The following is a 27165-nucleotide window of genomic DNA, read 5'->3' as shown; positions in this document are numbered from 1 at the left end:
CTCCCTTGGTATTCACCACTTCTTGTCAACTGTTGAGAATAGGCCACTTCCACCTTAATTGAATTGGCTCATTAGCACTGACCACCCCCCCCCTCACACACACACACTTGGTAAGGCAACTCCCATCTTTTCACGTGCTAGAATATATATTCTTCTTACTGTACTTTTCACTCCATGCATCTGATGAAGTGGGTTTTAGCCCATGAAAGCTTATGCCCAAATAAATTTGTAGTCTCTAAGGTATCACAAGGACTCCTCGTTGTTTTTGCAAATAACCAGTATCAATCAGGTTGATTGCTCTAAGCCAATAACAATATAGTACAGGAAAAAGGTTCCATACTATATCAGTCTCTGGGAAACCAACTGGTAAAGCGGTGTTACAGCCACCTTAGGCAGAAGATGTGCTCCCCAAGTTACACCCCAATGCCTCCTTTTTACACCCTGCTTGTTTACAAGTAAAAGGTATTGCATACATCGTCTGAAACTAGACTGAACCAGTCGGCTCTTTGCTTTGTTTTTCTGGCATCATGGTGTACCCCTTATCTCTTTGTTCTGAACACATGCATTTCAGGCACCAGAGGGCATGAAGGCACCTGCTAGGTTTGTACTAGGGTAGGACAATCATGTGGCTTGTCTTCTTCCTTTGGGGCATTTCTGGGTACAGGCCTGTGAGAGTAATTCCCATTCGGTTGCTATGGTAAAACACTCACCTGTCCGGATCTTAACAGCTTCCCTGTTTGCTCAAGCCAAAACTTACTTCAATGAATGCAAGGGGTTATGGGATACTTAGCATAAGTGAGCAGGGTGATATAAAATTCACAGGCCAGTTTAAGCTATATAGCTGCTATAATATCGGTACTTAATGCTATTTATGCTTAATGCATATTAATATATATATGGTGGGGATAATCCATATTATTGATAGAATATGTACATATGATAGCCAGCATACATTAGTCAGTATTCTGACATGAAAACCTACCTTAAATGTCTCCCTAGCAATTTTCACATGAGCAAGAATTTGAACCCAGTGACCCTGATTCAATATTTCCTCTGCTGGGTAGCACACTCTCTGCAGTTTGGGAACTGCCATTCACCTCAGAAGTAGGTGCAGTTCAGTGGCGTGGGGCTTGGAACGCCTTTGGGGGTGAAAGGGGCTGTAAAGATAAAATAGCATTTTCTCCTGTGACAGTGAAACAAGGAGATGGCGTACAGTCCTCAAGTAAATATTGCTGTGATTGGTTTTTAACATGGTCTGTATTTGGGGATAGAACATGGATAAGGCTTTCCAAGTCCTAATGGAAAAGAATTAACTCCTCACTGTGTTTAATTTTGTACTGAATATTGGCTCCAGCCTAGCATCACTTTACAGTAAAACAGGTTTTATACAATCTCTCTTTTTCCCTGAGATCCTGCCAAGGCTGTCTTGCTCTGACAAAGACCAGACACCATCTTGGTCTCTCATTTTTGGTAAGGATGTTATAGGGTACCAATTACATATGGCACAGTTAACAGCTAATCAAAACATCCATTATAATTTCTTTATTCAATCCCATTCACCAACTACTGTCAAGGCAATTAACAATCACAATGACTTTTTCTGGATTCCTAACTTCAATGCCATACTTCTTCACAGTGTTCTTCTAATAAAAATGTATCATCAGGAACATGTTTTGGCTACAGATGTGCTAGGCTGTGATTGTGTGATGGAGTGTTTACCCCCACACAGGTTGTGAAAGAGTTATTATGGGCCTGAGAGGTAACCCAGTGGCTTGGGACAGACCTGGTTAGAGATAAAGCACAGCTGTGGGGAGAGCAAGTGCATTTCTCTCTTTCTCCTGCCCCAAATAAAGAGCTGTTAAAAGACAGAGACCTCAAAGGAGAGGAGGTGTGGTGTTTGCACTCTCTGGGAAGTAGCTTGGAAGCAGAGCAGGCTGGTGGGCTGTCTGGTTTCCTTCTCCTGGGGTGAGCTGGAAGCCTGAGTGGAGATGGGTTCTGGGGAGCTGTAGCCTGCCTGAATCCCTTAGCAAAGGGAGGAGTGTGCCAGGTGCTGAGCTGTGGGGTTGATTGCAGCACAGAAGCCTGTGGTGAGACAGGAGCACAATCTAGAGCAGCAGGGGCTGTTCTGAGGTGGTTGCCAGCTGAAGGTTTGGCTGATTTTATACTTCTGTTGGGCTTCGGTAAAGGATTCTGTGGTTCTGGAAGCAGCGGTCTGGCTGGAGGGCCAGGACTCTCCTGTGGCTGGAGTAGGCCCAAGGACAGTGGGTGGGCACTGAGGCAAAGGTATTGCAATGCTACATCTAGTTATAGGCTACAGCTGTTGTGGTGGCCACCTTGCTTCAGATTGTCTTTGACAACTGTTGAGAAAATGATTATAAATCCTAGTGTAACAAGGGCAAAAACCAGTTCTTCTCAGCGCATGGGAGAGGCAGATAGATCCACCTTTCATGCACAGCCTGGGCTCTGGCTCAGCAGAGTGTGGTGCAGGGCCAGAGATGGGAGGTGTGTTATGCTATCTTTGGGCTCACCCAGAGGGCCAGCTTGCCCCACGGAGTAAGTTAGTGGCCTCAGGCTGGTCTAACTTACAGACACTTGCACGTGCTTCCAAGGGGCCATTGTAGAAGCTGTAAGGTGCCACAAGCACTCCTGTTTTTGTAGAAGCCTGGGAGCACCAAATTACAACATGTTGTGACCACAGCCACTCCCCTGCTAGCACTCCCTGGCATGGTCCTTAAACCAAGCACAGAGTTGGCAGTGTCCGCTCTACAAAACCAGGGATCTCCTACCCCAGGGAAATCCAGGCAGCAGGTGTGAAATTCAGGGGAAAGGGCTTCACACACTTGTGATTCCCGTTAGGAAATAGGATTGGCAGGCACATCTCAGACTTGCCCTCTATGTGTAGTGTAATAATATCCATGCTTTAAGGACAGCCTGGCCACTCACTGTATTGCTTTGTCTGTCACTTGACTCGTATGAAGATTCTCCCTCATGCTGAGTCCACCCTGAACTTAGGAAAAGTCCCTCTATTGCAGACCCTGCTGCAACTCTGGTGTTGTCTTAAGGGTGAGGTGAGAATACAGAAGCCCATGCCACCTCTTCTGGCCTCCTGATGTCATGGCCCTGAATATAGTCTTATTTTTAAGACTAATTACAGAAGCAGAGGCCCATACTTCATGGGATGAGTGTGGCTTAGTGTGTATGTCACACAGAGCTGGTCTTTCACAGTGTTGCCAAGTATTGGGGATTTTTACCATGAGCTTTCCAATATTTTAGGCTTTTCTTAAACTCCAGATCCTGGAGTCTAGGGATTACATGAGAATCTCAGTTTTCATAGTTTTTGTTTTTTAAAAAAAGGTAATTTTTCAGCCTTCATGCGTGTGGAGGAAATCTTGAAACTGTGACCCTTAAAAGCTCAAACTCAGAACACGAATAAAAAGAACCCCACATCCATTATTTTAATCTTATGATTCTGGAGAGGCTGACTCATGATTTGTGAATGCATGGGGCTGGCAATGTTGTGTCTCACACAGGATTTTCCCAGAGATCATTTGCAATGTGAGGGGTCTTTTCCCAGCCCGAGTAGTAAAATGTAACCAAATTGCATCAGTTTCCAAGTCGGTCCCCCTGATTAAAATTTGTGCCAGTCTTTTGGGGGCTGGCTGGACCGTGCCTGGGGAGACGGCCAAGCCAGAGCATGTTTTTTACAGTTTGCACACGTGTTAAATTGCCCATTTTACACTTCTCCCTAATAGATTTGATGTACGCACTTCAGTGCTTAACGAAGCTTTAATGCTATTTTTTTGTTCTAAATTGCCTTTTATGAATAGTCACAATGGATTGATTACCTTTCTACTGCCCTGTCTCTCGGAGAAGATATGAGTGGTGGTTGGGACCAGGCTAGGGCCATATATTAGGCCTGTATGGGTATGTCTACACTGGATTGAAAGACTTGTGGCAGGGCCAGATCAGCTGACTTGCGCTTGCGGTGCTAAAAATTGCTGTGTAAGTGTTTGGGCTCAGGCTGGAGCCTGAGCTTTGGGACCCCTTCCCCTCATGGGACCCAGCTGAAGGCCAAGAGTCTCCACTGCAGTCAAACAGCTCCATAGCTTGAGCCCTGTGAGCCCAGGTCAGCAGACCCCAGCCAGCTGCAGGTGTTTAATTACAGTAGAGACTTACCTTATGTGCTAAGGATTTTGTCTTTAGTTGTTCTTTGGAATAACACAAAGCAACTATGTAAGAGCATCCTTCTACAGGAGGATAGCCAGGGACAGATTTTGTGCCCAGTGGTCTGCAAGATTAAAGGTCCATACGTGCAGATGCAACTGTATGCTTAAGTCCTAAAGCAAGGAAGGATGGTGCTGCACTCTTCCTATGTTATAAAATTGGGAAAAGTAGAAAACCAAGGGCCCAGCATGTCAGTCTTCAAAAGACAAAACTCCCATCTCTGTACACTGAGACCTTTATCTATGTAAGTCTCACTGGTGTAAAACTAGAGAAACTCTGTTGAAACTCAAGCATCCAACCTATGCAAAGGCAGAAGGGAGCTCAACTGTGTGTTATATCCCATCGAGCACTTACTCTGTTGACTACAAAAATATAATAATCTAGGGAGCTAATCTTCTTGAATGCAGTTTAGTTACTGACACACATGTACGTGGAGGTGGATCTTGCTATTTTGCATGTTTGAAACTAGGGATGTCTGAAAATTTTCCATCTAAACTGTTTATCAGTTTTCAATTTTTTTCATGAAAACTCGAAATTGTAATGTTTTCAGCTGAAAATTCTTTGAGTTTTGGTGTTTAGAAGAAAAGCTGACATTTTCCTGTGGCGAACAACTCCATTTTCCGACCAGCTCTCATTTAAACCTCATCCGTTAATACTGGGCCTGATTCTCCACAATCTGACACAGGTGTCAATTTTCCGTAACTCCCACATATAAGCCAGCAAAAGGAAAACGAGCCATTAACTGAGACTCTTAAAGCAGCCAAGGAGATTTGGTTGCCCCATTGCTGTTAAAATACCCCAGGCAGCTTTGAAAATCCCAATCCTTGCTTCTGTTACTTTTTGACAGAGTTTTTGATTCTACATTCAGGAGCAGATTCTTCTCTTGCTTACACTTCTGTGAATCAGGAGTAACTGCACTCTGCACTGAAGACAGTGATGTTACACCAGTGTAAATGGATCAGAGTCAGGCTGACTATGCTAGATCTTCTGTCTTGTTTTTTCTTCATGATACCTTTTGGATTATACTGCTATTGGTAATATTGCCTGGATTGCATCCAGCAGGTATTGGATAAATTGCAGCACTTCTTAGTTAAACTGGATATTGTTTTTAGCATTTAAAAAAGATTAGTCTAGCCATAAAATTTTGTATACAGTCTCCATGTCTCCTCTTCTGTGCTGTCTAGAATTTCTTCTAACTGGTTTTAAAGGGAGTGAGAGAACCTGGATTTGTGCAGGAAATGGCCCACCTTGATTATCATACACATTGTGAAGAGAGTGGTCACTTTGGATGGGCTATTACCAGCAGGAGAGTTAGTTTGTTGGGGGGGCTGAGGGTGAGAAAACCTGGATTTGTGCTGGAAATGGCCCAACTTGATGATCACTTTAGATAGGCTATTACCAGCAGGACAGTGGGGTGGGAGGAGGTATTGTTTCATGGTCTCTGTGTGTATATAATGTCTTCTGCAGTTTCCACGGTATGCATCCGATGAAGTGAGCTGTAGCTCACGAAAGCTCATGCTCAAATAAATTGGTTAGTCTCTAAGGTGCCACAAGTACTCCTTTTCTTTTTGTGAATACAGACTAACACGGCTGTTACTCTGAAACCTGGTTTTAAAGGGTCTTACCTCCATTTTCTTTGGCTAGACTCAGGAGTTTCTCTACTCATGAAGATCGGTTTCAGAGTAGCAGCCGTGTTAGTCTGTATCCACAAAAAGAAAAGGAGTACTTGTGGCACCTTAGAGACTAACCAATTTATTAGAGCATAAGCTTATATATAATCTTCTTATTATATGTTCCATTCTATGCAGCCGACTAAGTGGGCTGTAGCCCACGAAAGCTCATGCTCTAATAAATTTGTTAGTCTCTAAGGTGCCACAGGTACTCCTGTTCTTTCTGCTCATGATGTCAGTGTTGCAGATTAGTTACTATGGATACAAAGGAACAGATTTACACCTCACATTCTTACCTGTAAAAACACTTTTCCATCCTGCATTTTCATCTGAGGAACTCCAATCTCAACCTCTGGCTGAGCCCTTGTTTTCCATTTAAAAAAGGCTTGCCCCCCAGGACATGCTGTTGCCAAGTAGTCACCTTTAAAATGGTCATTCCCCAACCATTACCACAACATAGAATATGAGACCCTGCAGCTATTTTCTGCCCAATGGGGAACAGAAATTCTGTCGTATGCTAGATACCTCACTGGAGTAATGTTCACTTCTTTTAATTGTCCCCCCGAGGCTGCCTTTTCCTATTCAGTTCTCTGATCATATGCATCTAATGTAAAGAGATGCAGGGTCTCTTTTCAGGTGTTTGGGTGCCTACAGGTATTTGTGAGACGTCTTTCAGCAATAAAGAGTTCTGCAAAGGAACAAACGTTAAAATGACCGCATTAGGATGGAAGTCAAAGTGTGTGATGTGGCTCACAAAATCCAAGAACCAGGACTTTGCTGGTTTGAAGATATAGGAAGGATAGCACAGCAGGAGAGGGTGGTAGGAAACCAGAGGAAGCAATAGATGGATTGCGTCAAAGAAGGTGGTAAGCAGGTGGACTTTAGTGCTGCCTCGGACAGATTAAGATGACAGATGCTTGGGATAGGGGGAAAGAAGAAATAAAGAGATCCACGGTGAAGATTATATTTTAAACAAAATCTCCTCTAGGAGGTGAGCAGTATGTATACATATAGGAGGTTGGCATTGCGTTCAGACACGAATCAGCCTGTATATGACTTGTGCAGCATAATACTCTTAGCAAGAGATAAACTGTTTCTTCTGGGCAAGAAACAATAAGCTGTGTGTCATCCATATCTGGAAGCCAGACCTCCAGACAAATGCTGCTAACAGTCTCACATATGTATTGAATGAGAGAGGACAAGATGAGTTTTCTCTCCAGGAATAACAATTGCTAAGCACAACACTTTGGGTCTTGACAAGAAATAGGAATGAGTCCATTTGCAAGCAGCCCTGTCTAATTCTCCCAAGATCTACAGATAGGTCGGCAGCATCTTACGATTTGATTATCAGAGGCAACAAATAGCTCTAATCGTATTAGCATGGATACTTGACTTTTTCATCCATTACTAGAAGGTCATCAGTCCTCCCCACTCATGCAGTCTATTTACCCATCTCCATACCCTGCCTGTCAAAGGGTCAAGGAGATCTGAGAGAATTGTCTGGGCATAGACAATCTTTTCCTCTAAAGGGCCGGTTAGAGGGTAAGTCAAGTTTCATGAGCGTAGGTGGAGCCAATGCTGCTTTAAGAGAGGCCAGCAGCTTGCCCTCCTAATGAGTGGTGGTACCAATCTGCATGAACCGTGGGCCAGCACCTCCTCCCTGGCTTTCCCCAGACAGAATGTAAATCTGGAACTCAAGGGGTGGCCCAAAGTTTCCCCCAAAACCTCGAGAAACCCAGAGAACACTACTGGCCAAAACTCAAATAGACCTGACGTAGCGCTTGTCCCTCCAAGGATCTAGACAGGTTGATCTGAATCTTCTCAGTGAGAGGAACTCAAATTAGCTAATAAAGTGACATCGGCACGCCTAACCAACCTGTCCATTGTTTGAAACAAATCTACTGAGATTTGTTGGAGGCAAGAAAACTGCTCTTGCAGTATTATCCAATCAGGTTTCAGTGATCCATGCAAAGGTGGGGCTTCAACTTCAAACAGGGGCAGCCCTGTGGACCCGTGACGTTGGTATACTCGGCATAAGCAATTGATCCTTGACGTTCCAGCCTCCTGAGAGAGGCACAGCCGAAACCTATAGAACTGATTTCAAACTTGGCTCGTATCTCTTTTATCCTTTTGGCAAGCGTCAGCGCCCTTCTGCTCTGCCCGCCTGCAGAACACAAAAGAAGAGTACACGTGGAGAGAGAGAGGAAGGATTTGATCTGATTCCGTCACGTTATGCACGGTGGTTAATGTTTTCCCTGTAGCACCTCCTCTGTTGCTGTGTCCCTGTGAAGTGTACGCTGGCTTAGAGTTGTTAGGGTGGCTCCATGGAAACAGCTGACTATGATCAGAAAGTCTGTCTGCCAATTAAGCATTTATCTTATTTAAAAAAAAAACCCATACTTTGTTGTAGTTAAAACATTGCTGATGGTGATGTGTCTTTACAAATGATAAAACCAAGACTTTAGATTCCCAGGGATGATATGGGTGCACACAGCATAATGGATGCACACAGCTAAGAGAGCGTCAGGAAATGTCAGATTATTCTTCCATTTTTATAAATCTTTGCATACTCCATTATGGATTTATACAGCAAAGAAATAGCCATTTACATTTGTATCTGTGCCTGGCCCCAAATTTCTGGATGACAAGAAATGCCCCTTAGGTTAGCAGGGCAAGCCAGAAATAGATTATTCACACTTTCTGTACAGAAGAAAACACTGGAGACCATAGTACAGCACAAATAAAAACCAGACCCCTTCATTTCACTCAGAGCAATTACAATTCTTGAACTAGATCAAGACGTATTTCATCATTCCTTTTCACAGTCTGGACATGGTAAGAGAGAGAAATTTTCACATCCCATTGTCAGTCTTCTTTCTATCTACATTCCAGCTCTCTTGAGCTCATATGCAGCAATAAAATAGGTCCCTAAAGAAAACCCTATAGCACACAAAGAATTTAGTGTGTTGGTTTATTTTAGTGACCACAAAATACCACCCATACAAAAATGTGTGTGCTGCCATATTTTGACCTTGCCTTTCTTAGACAGTCAAAGTTCTGAGGGTGAATTCGGTTATCATTGCAAGCTAACTATTTTTATTCTTTTTGATTGAGTTCATTACACTGCAGACATCCCACCAGGTTTGTATCATAGTAGTTCTTTGCTGATTTAGATGGGGACTTGGACCAAATGCTTATGCAGTGGAATACGGGGGAGGAAGAAATGATCTAAAACCTGGGCTGGCTACTTGGCTCTTGGAGCAAAGGAGAAAAAGGGCATTGTGCACCTGCTTACCACCTCCCCCATGCAGGTGACTGGGATGTAGGATGGGAGGGGCAGGGAAGGGCTGGAGCCTCAGTTATCTCCCAGTGTGCGAGTCTGGAGAGTTGAGCCACTCAAGGACTAGTACAGACCATCAGCAGTGCCAGCATCCTAATTCTTCTCCAGAGCCAGGTGAAAGAAGGGAGAGAACTGAGTCTCCGAAGCACAATGTCTCCTGGGGTGATGCAATTTTCACATTGTCCCTTGCTCAGGACTGTCCTAAAAGCACAGCTAATGCTATAAACAAAAATGCACTTTAAGCTGAGACTGGTCTGAGGCACAAAGCCGGGCCGGGCATGGAGATCCAAGCCGGTCCTGAACTTCTCCCAACTCTGCTGATGGTCACAGCAGAGGGGTTTGGATTCTGGACCAGCTGTACTGCAGAAGGGGGCCTCTTAGTGAAGACAGCAGGTTTAAGCATACGTTTAATAGACATCCTTTTTAAACAAACGTCTGAGCCTTAAAGATCACACGTTTCAGTGCTTCCAGTCTCCATCTCAGAGCATCCTTCCACCTGGGAGAGATCTCGCTTTAGAGTCCATCAAGACTGCTCCCTATCTGCTGGAGAGAGCTCGCTAGACGTTGGCTTCTTTTCCCACTGGAGCTACAACAGCCCGCTCCCAAAGCAAGACTGAATTCAGCCAATCCATTTGCTTCTCCTGGCAGAGCCTCAGACCACCATTAAACCTTCTGGAAGGATTGTCTAGGGGAGAGAGCACTGGTTTGGGATTCAGGAGATGACAGTTCAGTGCCTGGCTCAGCCACAAACTACTTATATGGCCTTGGGCAACTCACTTAATCCATCCCGTCTCTGTTCCCCCAGCTGTGAACTGGGGCTAGTTCTTCTCTACTTGACAGGGGTGTTGTGAGAATAATGACTGGGGCATTCAGACATTATAATTATGAGGACCATATAAACCCCAAGATAGGAATCCAATCTGTCAGAATAGTGACCCTGCATTTGGAGGGAGGTGGTTGAAAGGTGCAGGTGTGCAAGGAGGGTGTTCAAAGATCTTTTTTGTTGTTGTTCCTGATCCTGTCCTGTCAGCTGTGGTTTTCCAAGGTGACTTGCTCTTGCATGGCCTAGGATAAAAATGTGATTGTCTCTCTCCTATCTTTGCTTAGAGGCTGCCTTTGCAGCTAAGGAATTCCTTACAATGATTTCAGCACCCAGACGGGTTAAACATCTGTGCCGGCCCCAGATGGGCTGGAGAGCAGAAACAGGCGTCTTCCTTCAGACTTCTGCAGCTGTGACCTCTACACCCGAAACAACGTGTTTAAAACTAGTTCAGCTCCAGGTCAGCCAGCAGTCTATTGACGCGGCACCCTGCTGGGGAGCCAGGGTCAAGGCTTGAACTTGGGCCCTTGCTCCAAACAAAGGCTCAGCCCGTGCCTTTGCCCTTCTGCGTCAAGGGAGCTGACTGGTAACGGGGGAGCTGAGCTGTAAGAGCTCTGGCAATGCAAGGGAGCTAGCGTGCTCAGAATCTCCCAGGGTCAGACTCTGTGAGCTGCACTGTGTCCTTCCCGGATGTGTGATCAGGGAGATGCTGATGGTCCCACTAAGCGGTAGGAGAATAGAAGGAGCAGATTCCCTATAATCAGTGTGGGGAAGGGCAGGGGAATTCCATGTAATAATTATTGGGCTACAGAACATTCCTGCTGGGGCCTGGGGGAGAGGAAGGGGAAAGAACAGGACCATGTTAGGCAGAAATAATGCTCAGCAAATGGATAAATGAAGTGCAATGCCTGGGGGTAAACTCTGTCCCAATATCCCCTCACTCCCAATACCCAGTGTTCTCCTGTGGGTCAACAACCTGGCACACCCAAGGCAAGTCCCCACAGCAGCCCGCTGGGAGTCTGGGGAAGCCCTAAAATGGAGGCAAGGTGGACAGCTGAAAAAATGAGTTCTTAGCTGTGTGCCGCACAGGTGGTATCATAAGATTAAAAAACCTGGAAGCAGTTTTCCTGGCTAGTTTCTTCACTCATAAGAAGAAACAGAAGGCACAGGCTCACAATGGATATACCTGAGAATGAGATTTTTCCTTTCAAACAGTGTAAGGAGTAACATGCCTGCATTGTATTATTAATTCCGTGTGTTGGGTAATAGTTAGATTTCATGGTCCTTTACGCTGCAGGTCAGTGTCATTAAGGGAAAGATCTCCTCCTCCCCACCCGGGACTTGAACTGATTAGACCTTTTTTTTTTTTTTTTCCCCCTGCCTCAGGATTCTGCGACACCTTCAATATTGACACCAAAAGGCCCCGAATTATACCAGGCTCTAAAGAAGCGTACTTTGGCTACACCGTGCAACAGCATGAAATCGCTGGGAAGAAATGGTAAGTGAGTGCCTCTTGTCACTGGGGCCTAGCAAGAGGAAGGGGAGCCATTCTCTTAAAGCCAATCTATGCAAAACACTGTAAACTCGCTCCATCTCGCTAACGGCGTTGCCTCAGAGAAGGCAGCTTTGTGACTTGCTGTTCTGAGAGGGACTACGAGGCAAATTCTGCTCTCCTTTACGCTGGTGTAAATCTTTGACCTTCCCTAGCGCCTTCCATCTGAAGCGCTCCAAGTGTGATTCACATGAGAGGTTCTGTCAGAGAGAGAGTTTGTTTCCCTTCCATAGAAGCTGATGGGTGTCGAGTTTCCAGGTCCTGCTGCTGCCTGTCATGTGTACATGGCACTGACATTCGAGATGTACAGCACCTGGCTGCTTCCATTCCCATGAGCATTTCCTTCGATCCTCAGGTGGGCTCACACCTCTGGGGGGTTCTCTTTGAGTTTCAGAGTCTGGGACTCGGAGGGAAAACTCTAAAGCCTGGCTTCTGGTCAGAACTGTCAAGTTTTACCTAGTTTCCACCCGAATGCACATCGGCCAGGATACTTTGGGTCGGGTGTGAAAGATGAAACTTGGATGAAATTTTTATCTGGCTTTAGGTTTCCTGGTAAAAAGTTTCACGCCTAGCCAAGGCTGGAAAATGCAAGGACTGCCCAGGATAATACGATGATTCACCAGATGTTAGAGACGTCACTTAGTGCACGGCTAGAAGGCACTCAGATATTACAGCAATGAGGGTAGTATGGGAACCTATTCAATGTCCCAAAACTTCATTAACACCGAGTTAAGGTTGCCCAGGGGTGCCTAGCGCTCCTCCAGAATAGCGGACCTTAAATCTCTGAAAACCAGGATATGAAGAATTTATGGTACAGGCCTCTTCCATTTCCCCCCAATCCCCAAACTCCCTCTACTATGTCTCTTTCCCCCCCACTCCATTCCTCCCATCCGTTTCCTACCATTTCCCTTAATCCCCTTCCCTACCACTCATCCTTATTTATCCCATTCCCCTCGCCACAGCCCGAAGCCCCTTCTCCCCTCCCATCCCTGGACCCTTCCAAACGCCACACCCCTGTACAGCTCCCGCACCCCAACATGTTCTCCAGTGCCCCTCCATATTCCTTTGATTTGCACCAAAAAGTTATAAGACTCTGAACAGGTTAGGAGCAGCTCATGTTGGCAGGGGGTGGGTGTCTCTATGTACTAGGTCACCAGAGACTTGCTTTCCTTTGATCACACTGTCCTATTGCTCAGGAAAGAGGATGACATTATCCTAACTGCTTACTGGAGTTTTTCTCCTTGCCTGTATTGAAGTTTAATGTTCATTTCCTTGACAATGCTTCGAAAGGGAAATCTGAGTCTGTGTGTGGATTTTAAACTGTCGCTCTGATTGTATGTCACCGTGAGCCAGCCGAATACTGTGCCAACAGACTGCCTGGACACTCGCGCTTCAACAGGGCCCTAATCTTGCTGCGTGCGTGCAGCCCGCTCTTTTCGGCCTTTTGCTTTGGTACCTGCCAACCCAGAGTGACACCCCTTGCCTTTACTCGCTTTTTCAGCCAACCGGAAAGGGGCTGTGCACCAGCTGAGCTAAGACCCAAGCAATTGAGATCAGTTTGGGGAGGATCGGAGCCATAATTTGTGCTTTAGGTGTATGCAAAAAAGGTGGTCATGATAAAAGAAAGATGATGATTTTGTAAAAGGCGGGGTTGGGGCTGTATATTAAGAGCCCCTTGTTCAAATCGGACCACTGACCCTATCTGGCACCTCCATGAGGCCCAGCACATTTCAAGACAATCCTCATCAGCATGTGGATTTTAGAGCATTTATAATAGCCTACAGCCAAACAGAAAATGACTCTCAACCTTAACCAAAGCAGAGAGAGTGCTCTACTATTCAAGAGAATAAACCAGACCACACAGCGTATTGTCCTGCTGCTTTCTGGGACTCGTTGCCCAGCTATGCTTGGTGCTCCTCTCCCAGATGCTGCTCTCTGTCCCATTCTGAAGATGCCCACACCCAAGGAGATCACAGTCAGCATGTGCATATGAGCTGGGGCAGCCAGCGGTTTGTGCAGAAAGTTTGCAGGGTGCAATGGGGAGGTGTCTAATGACTAGATAAAGATCTGAGGCTTTGGATCTAAATGCTCAGTCATCTCTACGTGTGAGGGTGGCTTTGTGCACACTTTCACCATGTTCATGTTGGGCTTTGCTGTCTCAGTCTGGGATGATTGCTCTGATTTATTAAGATATTCACATGTGAGAAAACCCACCAGATGAAAAGTCCTTCCCATGGCCCCCAGATCTTCAGAGAACCCGAGGGAATTATCTCTCTAGTCTCTTTAGAGGCACACGTTCTCTCTTACAGTTTGGCCTCACATGCCGTAGAGTTGGTGTAGTGGCTTTTAGGCCTCCCCCACTGCCGTTCTCATGCTCTGCCATTCCCTCACTCTGCTGCAATATGGCTCAGTGGCTTCTTTTCCTTGTGAGTTAATGAGAGGTTCTGACTTAACCTTGGATTCCCCAGCTTTTGTCATCACAGCCTTAACATATTTAGATGCAGTTTCTTTTCTGTTTAATTTAAGGTTCGTGATCTTCCCAGACAGGCTGTCCTGTGGTGAATGACGAGTCTGGCTGGATTTATGCCCTGATTGCCCTGAAGCCAAAGGGATGGCGTGTTTTCTCCCAATTAGTACCATATACTGCTTTAGTTAGAGACAACTGCTGGGGGCTGGAGACTTGTTAGAAACAGCAAAGGGTGACTCTGTGGTCACAAGACCAGCCGTAGGAGTACATGGTGGATCAGAGCTCAGGGCCGCTGCTTATGACACCAGAACTCCTAGCTGTGATTCTTCTGAGATGTTTGCAGTTATATAAAGCATGGGTGTTTCCACTCTGGCCTCTGGGTTTGCTCACCCTACAGGAGGGGATTGAATTCTGAGATTCAGAGAATGTAGATTGACGTTCCTGTGAGAGCCGGCATTTAGGGACTGGTTTGAAAGGAGAATGGAAGCACTATTATGCATTCACTGTTGCCAATTGAAAAGGAAAGTATAGGTATTTAACGGTGCCCTGTAAACTTAAAACTCTTGGCTGAGCCTTTCAAAACTGGGTGCCTGTATTTAAGACCTAGGTATTTTCCTACTGCTTACATGGGACCACCAGAATTCCCCAAATTACATTTGGCCCTAGCTCTACATTTTCAAAAATGACTAATGTTTTTTGTGTGTGAGCGCCCAACTTGAGACTCCTTATGGGGTGTGTCTTTCAGTGGGTGGGAGCTCAGCACTTCCTGAAAACCAGGCCCCTTTAAGGCATCTCAACCTGGGCAAAACCACTTTTGCAAATGTGGGCACCCATGAAAGCAGCCTGATGTTCAGAAGTGCTGTGTGCCCCCAGTTCCCCTTGACATTAACTGGATTGCTGGGCGTTGAGCCCCTCTGTTGATGAGAGTCCACCTTCTTTCCATGACGCCTGTCGGCCTGTCTTCCCTCTCCTTTGGGTCACTTTATCTATTTTGGAAAGACAGAAGAAATCCTCTTACATCCTGGTATCAATGTGTGGAGACCTGTGGTTTCCATCTGAGGTGGCAGATACTTCTACTGCAGGATTTTGGTGGCTGGCGTTCCAAGTGCCACATTTAAAAAGCTCATCCATCGCATCCATCTGCCAGCAAAGCCAGTGCAAACGAACAAAGAAATGAGAGTTGCCAGCTATTTCTGTTTACTAAGAATTAACGTTTCACTCGTCAAATTCCTTGTGGCTCAGGGAACAACAATGCAGCTAAGGAACCTGCTAAATCAACACCAACTGTTATTCAGCACGTCTATTAATCATACATTTTAAAATTAAACGTGGGGAAAGAATAAACTGCATTCCCCAAAAGCCACTGAATTGGGGATTTCACTGCCATTTGCAATTGTTTGGATTATTTTTTCCCCTCTAGGAGCAGCCAGGAACACTTCTCTTCATTAAACAAGAAAGAGTGAAAGAGAGGATACTTGTATCCACATACAGATCTCCTTATTGGGATGTAAATGTTGATATTTGCCTCCACGATGGTCTTTCCCCAACATTTTGGGGAACAAAAGACCCTCTGTATGCATGCTCACGGAAAAGCCAATAAAATGAGGAGCAAGCATAACTTGCTCAAATAATTGTGAATTATTTCCTGACTATTCATCTTGCTCGGGTAGAGGAATAGGTAGGAATTGGCCATGTTACAGTAACATTTTCTGTGCCCAGCACCTTCTGGTAGAACTTTAGTCCAACATGGCAATAGCCCCTTTTCTGTCATGATTCAAAATGCCACCAGTGTTTACATGTGAACTAGATCATACAGCCTTGAGTTAGGCTTGGATCAGAATTTCCTGATGATTGGAGTGTCCAGAATCCAAATCTTTCTCCTCGTGCCAATCTCTAATATAGCCAAAGCTGAGTATGAATCACAGTGCATGGTGTATTTCTCCCATCTGATCTCCTGTGGTAGGTGAGCCAGCAATTCTAATAAAACTTACAACCATAATCAATCTCGGGCAGGCTAAAGCAGTAATTTCTGCCTGCTAAGGCTGCATATCTCTGGCAATGCTGATCTTTAATCACGATTAAAGTCTTCAATCCTGATTTATATCCGTATGATACACTGCTAGCAATTGCAACTCTGACTGCTCCTGATTGCAGCACTCAGTCACTGTTGAGTGTACCACTAACACCTTGGCAACAGATACAGCAGGTGCATTGGTATATAAAACCGATAGACATCTGGTTTACAATGGCCTGAAGTAAGATACTTGTGTTGGAGTTTCATTCTACCATTTGCTGGCCAACTAGCCTAAGTCATGCCATCTGCCTTGTGGTGTATGTGGCGGGCGAGAGCTAGGATGAAGTATCTGTTTTCTGTCAAGTTTGTCCTCACTGGAGGTAGTCACAATTTTTCTAGATTTTATTTTAAGGCCTGAAGGAACCACTGTGATCTTCTAGTCCAACCTCCTGTCTAACACAGGCCACAAAACGTCACTTCCTAACTTCTGTCTGAACCAGCTAGAGTGGATCATTTTAGAAGAATGTCCAGTCTCTATTTAAAGACTTTAAGGGACAGAGAATCCACCCTACCCCTTGGTATGTCCCTGGACTGTTTGCCCAGCCGAGTCACTCCATCATGCCCCCGTCCTCACCCCAAAGGGGTTGTAGCCAGCTGAACTGCAGGTGGGGCCAGGGCCCTGACCCTAGCTGGGCACCTAGCAGAGGCCCAGGGCTCAGTGTAGACCATGTTTATCAGTTCCAGGTTTAAATGCTGCTGCTTGGCATGTTCTCTCCAGTGCCCCAAGGCCTGCATCTGCCCTGAACAGATGGAATTCATCGGCAGGTGCTACATCTGTTCTCCCTCCCTGTCAGCCTCCAAAGGGCAGGGTTTAGCCCATGGTGTTTATCTGTCTGAAGGAGCTAGCGGCTATGTGGTGAAAAAGGGTCAATGTGCGATATAGAAGCAGGCTCTCCCTGGCAGAAACTCGTGATTTCGCTTTGCTTCTAAAGCAAATGGCAACGTGCTTCACACCGGTGTATGTCTTTAAACCACGGGGAGACTACAGCTGGCGTTGAACACAGCTGCTCGCTTACTGAGCAGAACATTGCCTTGAGAGCACTTGAGGCCAGTGTTCTGGGATCTGCACTAGCAGCTTATTGGTCTTTGGGTGGAGTTTCAGGTATTGGTTCTGACCTGGCTTACCTGAAGGATTGCCTCCCTCCTTGGTGGTGAGCAGCTGCGCTCAAGCTGGATCCCCTCTTATAAAAGAGAAGGGGCAGCTGGCAGCGTGTTCTCTGTGAGGGCTCTGGGACTTGCCCCTCTCCCCCAGTCCAAAACTGCCTGAACTTAGTGACTTAGCTCAATACAAAAAACACCTATTTGAGAGGGGTTTTTGGAGGGGCTGAGGGCCTACGTTCTGGATGATGAAGGGGGTAGATGGCTGGCTAAGTTCCTGTGGCATCTGTGACTTCACTGTTACTGAGATTTAATGAAAGGGCCAGATTCTCATATTGGTGTATGACAACCCTCCCCGCCCCCTTTGCATGCATGCACTGAACGCATGCACTTGGGGATTTGAGAGCCAAAAGGGTGTGCACACTTTCCTGTATTCCCACTCACAATCAGAACCTTAAACTAACACAGCAGAGTTAATTTTTAAGGGGGTATCATCCCAGCCACCTGTTTTGCAGGTGCAATTTTTGCACCCACAAGTGACTGTCGGTGAAAATGATGTATTCCAATACCTACTTGCCTGAGGTGGCAGCCTATCAGGTAGCTAGCTAGGGAGGTAAGTGTTATCATAGAATCATAGAATATCAGGGTTGGAAGGGACCTCAGGAGGTCATCTAGTCCAACCCCCCGCTCAAAAGCAGGACCAATCCCCAATTAAATCATCCCAGCCAGGGCTTTGTCAAGCCTGACCTTAAAAACTTCTAAGGAAGGAGATTCCACCACCTCCCTAGGTAACACATTCCAGTGTTTCACCACCCTCCTAGCGAAAAAGTTTTTCCTAATATCCAACCTAAACCTCCCCCACTGCAACTTGAGACCATTACTCCTTGTCCTGTCCTCTTCTACCACTGAGAATAGTCTAGAACCATCCTCTCTGGAACCACCTCTCAGGTAGTTGAAAGCAGCTATCAAATTCCCCCTCATTCTTCTCTTCTGCAGACTAAACAATCCCAGTTCCCTCAGCCTCTCCTCATAAGTCATGTGTTCCAGACCCCTAATCATTTTTGTTGCCCTTCGCTGGACTCTTTCCAATTTATCCACATCCTTCTTGTAGCGTGGGGCCCAAAACTGGACACAGTACTCCAGATGAGGCCTCACCAATGTCGAGTAGAGGGGACGATCACATCCCTCGATCTGCTCGCTATGCCCCTACTTATACATCCCAAAATGCCATTGGCCTTCTTGGCAACAAGGGCACACTGCTGACTCATATTCAGCTTCTCATCCACTGTCACCCCTAGGTCCTTTTCCGCAGAACTGCTGCCTAGCCATTCGGTCCCTAGTCTGTAGCTGTGCATTGGGTTCTTCCGTCCTAAGTGCAGGACCCTGCACTTATCCTCATTGAACCTCATCAGATTTCTTTTGGCCAATCCTCCAATTTGTCTAGGTCCCTCTGTATCCTATCCCTGCCCTCCAGCATATCTGCCACTCCTCCCAGTTTAGTATCATCCGCAAATTTGCTGAGAGTGCAATCTATACCATCCTCCAGATCATTTATGAAGATATTGAACAAAACCGGCCCCAGGACCGACCCCTGGGGCACTCCACTTTGACACCGGCTGCCAACTAGACATGGAGCCATTGATCACTACCCGTTGAGCCCGACAATCTAGCCAACTTTCTACCCACCTTATAGTGCAATCATCCAACCCATACTTCTTTAACTTGCTGACAAGAATACTATGGGAGAAACAATACATCCACTGCTTTCCCTTCATCCACAGAACCAGTAATCTCATCATAGAAGGCGATTAGATTAGTCAGGCATGACCTTCCCTTGGTGAATCCATGCTGACTGTTCCTGATCTCTTTCCTCTCATGTAAGTGCTTCAGAATTGATTCTTTGAGGACCTGCTCCATGATTTTTCTGGGGACTGAAGTGAGGCTGACTGGCCTATAGTTCCCAGGATCCTCCTTCTTCCCTTTTTTAAAGATTGGCACTACATTAGCCTTTTTCCAGTCATCCGGGACTTCCCCCGTTCGCCACGAGTTTTCAAAGATAATGGCCAAAGGCTCTGCAATCACAGCCGCCAGTTCCTTTAGCACTCTCGGATGCAACTCGTCCGGCCCCATGGACTTGTGCACGTCCAGCTTTTCTAAATAGTCCCTAACCACCTCTTTCTCCACAAAGGGCTGGCCATCTACTCCCCATGCTGTGATGCCCAGCGCAGCAGTCTGGGAGCTGACCTTGTTAGCAAAGACAGAGGCAAAAAAAGCATTGAGTACATTAGCTTTTTCTACATCCTCTGTCACTAGGTTGCCTCCCTCATTCATTAAGGGGCCCACACTTTCCTTGGTTTTCTTCTTGCTGCCAACATACCTGAAGAAACCTTTCTTGTTACTCTTGACATCTCTTGCTAGCTGCAGCTCCAGGTGCAATTTGGCCCTCCTGATATCATTCCTACATGCCCGAGCAATATTTTTATACTCTTCCCTGGTCATATGTCCAACCTTCCGCTTCTTGTAAGCTTCTTTTTTATGTTTAAGATCCGCTAGGATTTCACCGTTAAGCCAAGCTGGTCGCCTGCCATATTTACTATTCTTTCGACACATCGGGATGGTTTGTCCCTGTAACATCAACAGGGATTCCTTGAAATACAGCCAGCTCTCCTGGACTCCTTTCCCCTTCATGTTAGTCCCCCAGGGGATCCTACCCATCCGTTCCCTGGGGGAGTCGAAGTCTGCTTTCCTGAAGTCCAGGGTCCGTATCCTGCTGCTTACCTTTCTTCCCTGTGTCAGGATCCTGAACTCAACCAACTCATGGTCACTGCCTCCCAGATTCCCATCCACTTTTGCTTCCCCTACTAATTCTTCCCGGTTTGTGAGCAGCAGGTCAAGAAAAGCTCCCCCCCAGTTGGCTCCTCTAGCACTTGCACCAGGAAATTGTCCCCTACACTTTCCAAAAACTTCCTGGATTGTCTATGCACCGCTGTATTGCTCTCTCAGCAGATATCAGGAAAATTAAAGGCACCCATGAGAACCAGGGCGTGTGATCTAGTAGCTTCCGCGAGCTGCCGGAAGAAAGCCTCATCCACCTCATCCCCCTGGTCTGGTGGTCTATGGCAGACTCCCACCACGACATCACTCTTGTTGCTCACACTTCTAAACTTAATCCAGAGACACTCAGGTTTTCTGCAGTTTCGTACCAGAGCTCTGAGCAGTCATACTGCTCCGTTACATACAGTGCAACTCCCCCACCTTTTCTGCCCTTCCTGTCCTTCCTGAACAGCTTATATCCATCCATGACAGTACTCCAGTCGTGTGAGTTATCCCACCAAGTCTCTGTTGTTCCAATCACGTCATAATTCCTTGACATCACCAGGACCTCCAGTTCTCCCTGTTTGTTTCCAAGGCTTTGTGCATTCGTATATAAGCACTTGAGATAACCTGCTGATCGCCCCTCATTCTCAGTATGAGGCAGGAGCCCTCCCCTCACAGACCTTCCTGCCTGTGCTTCCTCCCGGTATCCCGCTTTCCCACTTACCTCAGGGCTTTGGTCTCCTTCCCCCAGTGAACCTAGTTTAAAGCCCTCCTCACTAGGTTAGCCAGCCTGCTCGCAAAGATGCTCTTCCGTCTCTTCGTAAGGTGGAGCCCGTCTCTGCCCAGCACTCCTCCTTCATGGAACACCATCCCATGGTCAAAGAATCCAAAGCCTTCTCTCTGACACCACCTGCGTAGCCATTTGTTGACTTCCACTATTCGACGGTCCCTACCCAGGCCTTTTCCTTCCACGGGGAGGATGGACGAGAACACCACTTGCGCCTCAAACTCCTTTATCCTTCTTCCCAGAGCCACGTAGGGGATCATGTGTTATCATGTGTTGTTAATAAGGAATTATTAATCTTCTTGTTTGCAGAAACTGCTTCCTCTTTGAAGGCTTAAATTAGCTAATTTTAGCACTCAGTAAAGTTGTGCAGTCTGTTATCCCACAGAAAAGTCCTTTGGCAACTGGATGGTAGAACAATTCTGCTAGGTAGCTGACTTAAATCAAGCCTCCATTGATGGTGACCAGAAGTCATTGCCATCTGATGGCTATGTGTGAAATGAGCTGTGTATCTTAGTTCATTTCCTAGAGAGCAGAGATCACATCACAAAATCGGGGCAACTGCCACAAAATTGGCATCCTTAGTTGTAGCCTAGGCAGAGAAGTCAAGACCCAGGCATGGAAGAAGAAGGATCCTGTGACCCCTACAGGTATTTCCTCAAGGGCAGGACTGAGGCACAGAGACAAGTTGACTTGGCGGGGGGTAAGGGGGGGTCTCCATTTTCCAGGGCTGCTAATCTGACGTCTTTCACAAGCACTGCCTTCTCACTTATAGAGACACCTGCTGTGGGATAATAGATGAAATACTGTATTTGCGAGGACCTGATCCCAAGCCCATAGCAGTCAATGGCAGTCTTTGCACTGATGTCTGTGATCTTTGATTTAGGCCCTAATAGACGTTTGGTTTCTGCAAAGAGTTTTCTGATGGGTTGGTTCTGAGCTCAGGGACTTGTGTTTGAAGCTGCAGGTCTCAGAATTAGATAAGGAAGAGTAAATAAGATGCGTTTCCTTTAGCTTCCTTTCCCCGTTTGCTTTGGACACACTCCTTTTTCGAAAATCCTCACTTTGAACTTAAAAGTACATGCCCCCCTTAGCAAACTGTACTGTAACAGAATGCAGAGGGCATGCAAGCGTGTAGCAATCCAGATGTTAATTAGATACATAGCATATTGCTCCAAGCTGATGTGCCAAACTGCTCCTCAAGCAGTGTTCCTCATCTGACTGTACACGGGAAAGACTACGACAGCTGCTGGAAAAATCCACCATGGGTGGCAACTACAGTGAAAATGATTTAATTTTAAAAATCTCTTCTTCAGGGGTGACCCTGGTGTATTGGGGGGGGGGGTATTTTAGCAGAGCCTGCCTACTGTCCTGTTCAGATATTAAGAAGCTTGAAAGAAGAATACCGTCTGCAAGAAAAGTTAGTGAGGCTCTTTCTCCAGGGGGAGCTCCACTTCTACCCTTGGATGCATGGCCCTTATTCCTATAGGGGTCATATTCTATCTCATGAAGTCAGTTGTTCCTAAGTAATTTACGCACTGCACTGAGCCTATGGCTGTATTTTGTAATCGTTCTATCAATGGCTACCATCTCATAACACAAGAAAAGTTCCTGTCTTCAGAGTTCCTACTCTCCAACTGGGTATTTATGATGACTAAATGTCCAGTCCCTGGTATCCTGCCCCTGTCTTTGCAAACTCTTCCTTTGCAAATAACAGCCTCCCTCGTGCAGTTGCTTAGCCGGGTTCATAGAGTATAGTGCACGTCTCTCAGCTCTTTCATTTTCTGGCAGAGGCTGGGTCTGGCTCTTTGTTCACATGGACAAAATGAAGCAATTTACGCTCATTTCAGCAGCCATTTTGTCTCAAGGTTTTACTTATCAAAAAACTCCAGGCTTTTGCCTGATGGGGTTGAGAAGTATGATAATAAATGATCCATTAGTTGCTTAAAGCCTCAGACCTGTAAGTGAAAGACCAGTTGTTTGCTAATTATAAGGACTGATTTTTCTTAACCCCACCCCCGCCCTCAAGAGGTTTTTATCCTCGATCTCTCTTTGTGAAATAGAAGGTCTGTGACATTCCCCAGGGTGAACTGCTGTGTCCCCTTAGCTCTCCAGCCTGGAAAGCCTTTAACACGGCTTTGGTAGTGAACACCAACCCTGCAGAGTCCTCCCAGCTGAGTACATGAATGCTACGCCCAGCCATCCATGAATAGATACAGGGTGACACCCGCATATCCCACAGTCCCAGCCTTGCCCCCCAGAAATACGTGTCTTGTACTGTTCAGTAACTCACTGGACGGTACAAGCTCATTATTTTAGTCTGTCATTCCAACAAAGGGTAATAAATACACCAGCCTTGTTGACCTGAGTAGAGATGTCCCAAACACTTCAGTCAAACACACTGGTTTAGATAAAGCAGTAAAACAAATTTATTAACTAGAGAAAGATAGATTTTAAGTGATTTACAAGTGATAAGGCATAAAATTCAGAGCTGGTTACAAAAGAAATAAAAATATAAACATGCAAGCTAATTCCTAAATTTATCACAGCTAACAAATTTAAATAAAAAGCAAATAGGTTTCTCTTACCCAAAAACTTTCAGTAATCTGTACTGGCTGCAAAAACCTGCAGGCCAGGAACACTGCCCCCAGTTCAGTGATGAACCATTTGTCTTTCAAGTGATCTTGCTGCCGTGAGTAGAGATGGGGAGGAGAGATGAGGAGGAGATCTCTGTCTCTCTGTTTTATAACCACCTCCTCTCTTTGAGGATTACCCCCCCCCCCGCCCACTTGGGAGTAGGCAAAACAGTCCCCTGTGCACATGAGATTCAAAATGTCTTTCAGGTGAATTGCAAATTTCTTTGTTTACAGTCTCCCCTGTTGGCAAATGGTTGCTTCAGCAGTTAATAGTTTTCTAACACCTGTGGTCAGTTGTTTGCTGTCTCTGAGAAGCTAGTCTGGGGGCGTTACCCAGAATTGCAACATATTTCAGTAACGAACATATAGTAAAATCTCATAGCTTTACACAATGTTGTTACACACTTTTTAACAGGACAATGATGTTCAGCAGATTATGAGTTTTCAAATGATACCTCACAAGGCATACTTTATGCAAAATATATCCTAAATGTACAAAAGTGGTGAACATGGGGTACAGGGTGTCACAAGGTCCTTGTAGACTGATAGAGAATGTTTCCTTGATTTTTTTTCAATATAAGGGCATATCGAGTGGGATCCCACAGGGGTCAGTTCTGGGGCCAGTTCCGTTCAATATATTCATCAATGATTTAGATAATGACACGGAGAGAGAAAGAGAGAGTAAAGTTTGTGGACAATACCAAACTGGGAGGGCTTGCAAGTGCTTTGGAGTATCGGATTAAAATTCAAAATGATCTGGACAAACTGGAGAAATGTCTGAAGTAAATAGGATGAAATTCAATAAGGACAAATGCAAAGTACTCTACTTAGGAGGGAACAATCTTTTGCACACATACAAAATGGGGGACTGTCTAGGAAGGAGTGCTGCGGAAAGGGAGCTGGGGGTCATAGTGGACCACAAGCTAAATATGAGTCAACAGTGTAACACTGTTGCAAAAAAAGCGAACATCATTCTGGGATGTATTAGCCCAGGGGTGGCCGACCTGGGGCTCCAGAGCTGCATGCGGCTCTTCAGAGTTACTATGCGGCTCCTTGCAGAGGCACCGACTGACTCCGGGGCTGGAGCTACAGGCACCAACTTTCCCCTGCTTACCCCAAGGCCCCTGCCCTTCCCGCCTCCTCTCCTGACCCTGCTGCGCCCTTGCTCCTTCCCCCTCTCCCCCAGAGGCTCCTGTACACTGTAACAGATGATTGTGGCAGGCAGGAGGCACGGGGGAGGGGAGGGGAAGTGCTGACTGTCAGGGCTGGAGGTGCTGGGCTGATGGGGGCTGCTGATGTGTTACTGTGGCTTTTAGGCAATGGACATTGGTAAATTTTGGCTCCTTCTCAGGCTCCCCTGTATTAGCAGGAGTGTTGTAAGCAAGACACGAGAAGTAATTCTTCCGCTCTGCTCCAGGCTAATTAGATCTCAACTGGAGTATTGTGTCCAGTTCTGGGCACCACATTTCAGGAAAGATGTGGACAAATTGGAGAAAGTCTAGAGGAAAGTAACAAAAATAATTAAAGATCTAGAAAACATGATCTATGAGGGAAGATTGAAGAAATTGGTTTGTTTAGTCTGGAGAAGAGAAGACTGAGAGGGGACAATACAGTTTTCAAGTATATAAAAGGTTGTTACAAGTTGGAGGGAGAAAAATTGCTCTTCTTAAACTCTCAGGATAGGACAAGAAGCAATGGGCTTAAATTGCAGCAAGGGTGGTTTAGGTTGGACATTAGGAAAAACTTCCTAACTGTCAGGATGATTGAGCACTGGAGTAAATTGCCTAGGGGGGTTGTGGAATCTCCATCATTGGGGATTTTTAAGAGCAGGTTAGACAAACACCTGTCAGGGATGGTCTAGATAATGCCATGAGTGCAGGGAATGGACTAGATGACCTCTCAAGATCCCCTCCAGTCCTATGATTCTATGATAATCATTTTATAGCCATTAATAGTTCATGATTTTTAGGTCTTGACCCAATGCCCACTGAAATCAGTGGAACGACTACCATTCACTTTGTCTCAGGTCAGGAACTGGAGTGAGCAGGATAGCAGGCAACGAGGGGTTCAAGGCAGGGGCAGGACAGAGGCAAGGCTGGGTAGCGGGCATGGGCAGCAGGCAAAGTGGTGGTCATGAGCCCTGAGCAGCCACCAAACTGCTGCTGCTGGCCCCTGCAGCCAATCAGGAGGCATGGCCAACCGGGCTGCCTGCTGCAGGCCACCTGTACTCCTGAGGCGGCCTGGAGATTAGTCTTGCCACTGGCCCTGAGTCCTGAGCTCCAACCCCTGAGACAGTTTGGTTTCTTAGCACTTGTTTCCAGTTCAGTGCGGGTCTAGAACGTTTGTCGTAGTCAATTATGTACTTATGTGGTTCTTGTTGAATTAATAAACTGCTGATTGGTTACGAATAACCAAGTGTCCTGGTGTGAGAAATACTGTCTAAAGCAAATGTAGACCTGGAAAGAACCTCACACTAAAATTAGTAAGATAGGGCTCCCTGGACTCGATCCATTTTATCCAGTATTGGCTACAACACTTACCAAACTGGCAAATGTAGTTGGTTAGATTTCAGTTTTAAAATCTAACTGGGACCATGGCAAAGTCATTAAATTGGCCCCTATTCATGCTTACATGATTCCTTCACACTCACCCAGACATGCCAAACCTGCGAAAAAAATGCAGAAATTGGGCTTATTTTTGGGTTAATTGGCTTGTGAGTTGCTTTTTGTCTAGTTTTTGGCTTTTATCTTGTTGCTTGTTTGGCTTGTAGCTTGTTGTAGCTTGTTGCTTCTTTTTTTTGATTGGCTCCCGGCAAGCAGGGGCAAGGGTGCACTGCAGGCCCACCACAGTCCCAGACTGCACGCCGGGGGGATCTAGTCACATAGAGTGTTGGAGTTCTTAGGGATAGGCTTGTTTTGGCCTTGTTTTGAAATGGGATTAGCTTGATTTTTGGCTTACTGTGAAAGTCGGGGTGCTTATTTACCACATGAAAGTTGGCAATTGTGCACTTACCTATCTTTCAGGGGTGATAGTTACCTGCGTTACACCTCATGTAGTTACTTCCAAGCAGTGTGGGGATGACTGGGGCACTCTGGAGGTATAAAGTGGCATATACTGCCAATTGAAATGTAATTTTACTTATGCTTCCAGGCCATCACCTATAGCATCATGAAGGAATTTTCACCGCATCTATCCAATGGTTCAGTAAAGCTACTCCATGTTCCTCAAGCCAACATCCAGTGTCTGCGTCTTTCCATGTCTTTGCAAGAATATAAATGGATATCCTGAGGCAAGATAAATAGGCAAAGGTATTTTTATTAAAAAAAAAACAAAAAACCACCATGAGTCACTCTGGTTAAAATATAAATCATTGACCAAACAAAGTGGCCATAGTATAAAACCGGCAGACACACTGTAGAGGAACCCTATTATGTGATTCATAATAATGGTGTAGGACCTCAACTGGCAGGAGGCAGATGAAATGGAAATGATGAAATGCAACCACAGCTTGTTGGCGAGGCGGAAACCAGACATTCGTTCCTGAACAACAGCCTCCAAAAGGTTCCATGAAATCTGCTGAAAGGAAAAGGGGTGCCAGGAAACAAAATGACAACCTCAAAAATGCAAGACTATCTAGGAGCAATTGCTATAACAACACTCCCAAAACTTTGCTGCCAAATACC

General features: G+C 45.8%; 1 protein-coding gene across 1 annotated transcript in view; it reads left to right on the top strand.

Moving 5' to 3' along the window:
• The window catches only part of ITGA11 (integrin subunit alpha 11), a 152668-nt gene that overhangs the window by 10207 nt on the left and 115296 nt on the right, over positions 1 to 27165 (top strand). Inside the window, exon 2 of the mRNA XM_084640476.1 lies at positions 11441 to 11552. Coding sequence (XP_084496602.1) covers positions 11441 to 11552 — 112 coding nt within the window. The remainder of the gene's footprint in view (positions 1 to 11440; positions 11553 to 27165) is intronic.

Source organism: Lepidochelys olivacea (assembly GCF_965140295.1).
Source record: "Lepidochelys olivacea isolate rLepOli2 genome assembly, chromosome: 10".
In the NCBI taxonomy this organism is placed as follows: Eukaryota; Metazoa; Chordata; order Testudines; family Cheloniidae; genus Lepidochelys; species Lepidochelys olivacea.
The sequence above is the reverse complement of the archived record's forward strand: the minus strand, read 5'-3'. Positions and strand labels throughout refer to the sequence as shown.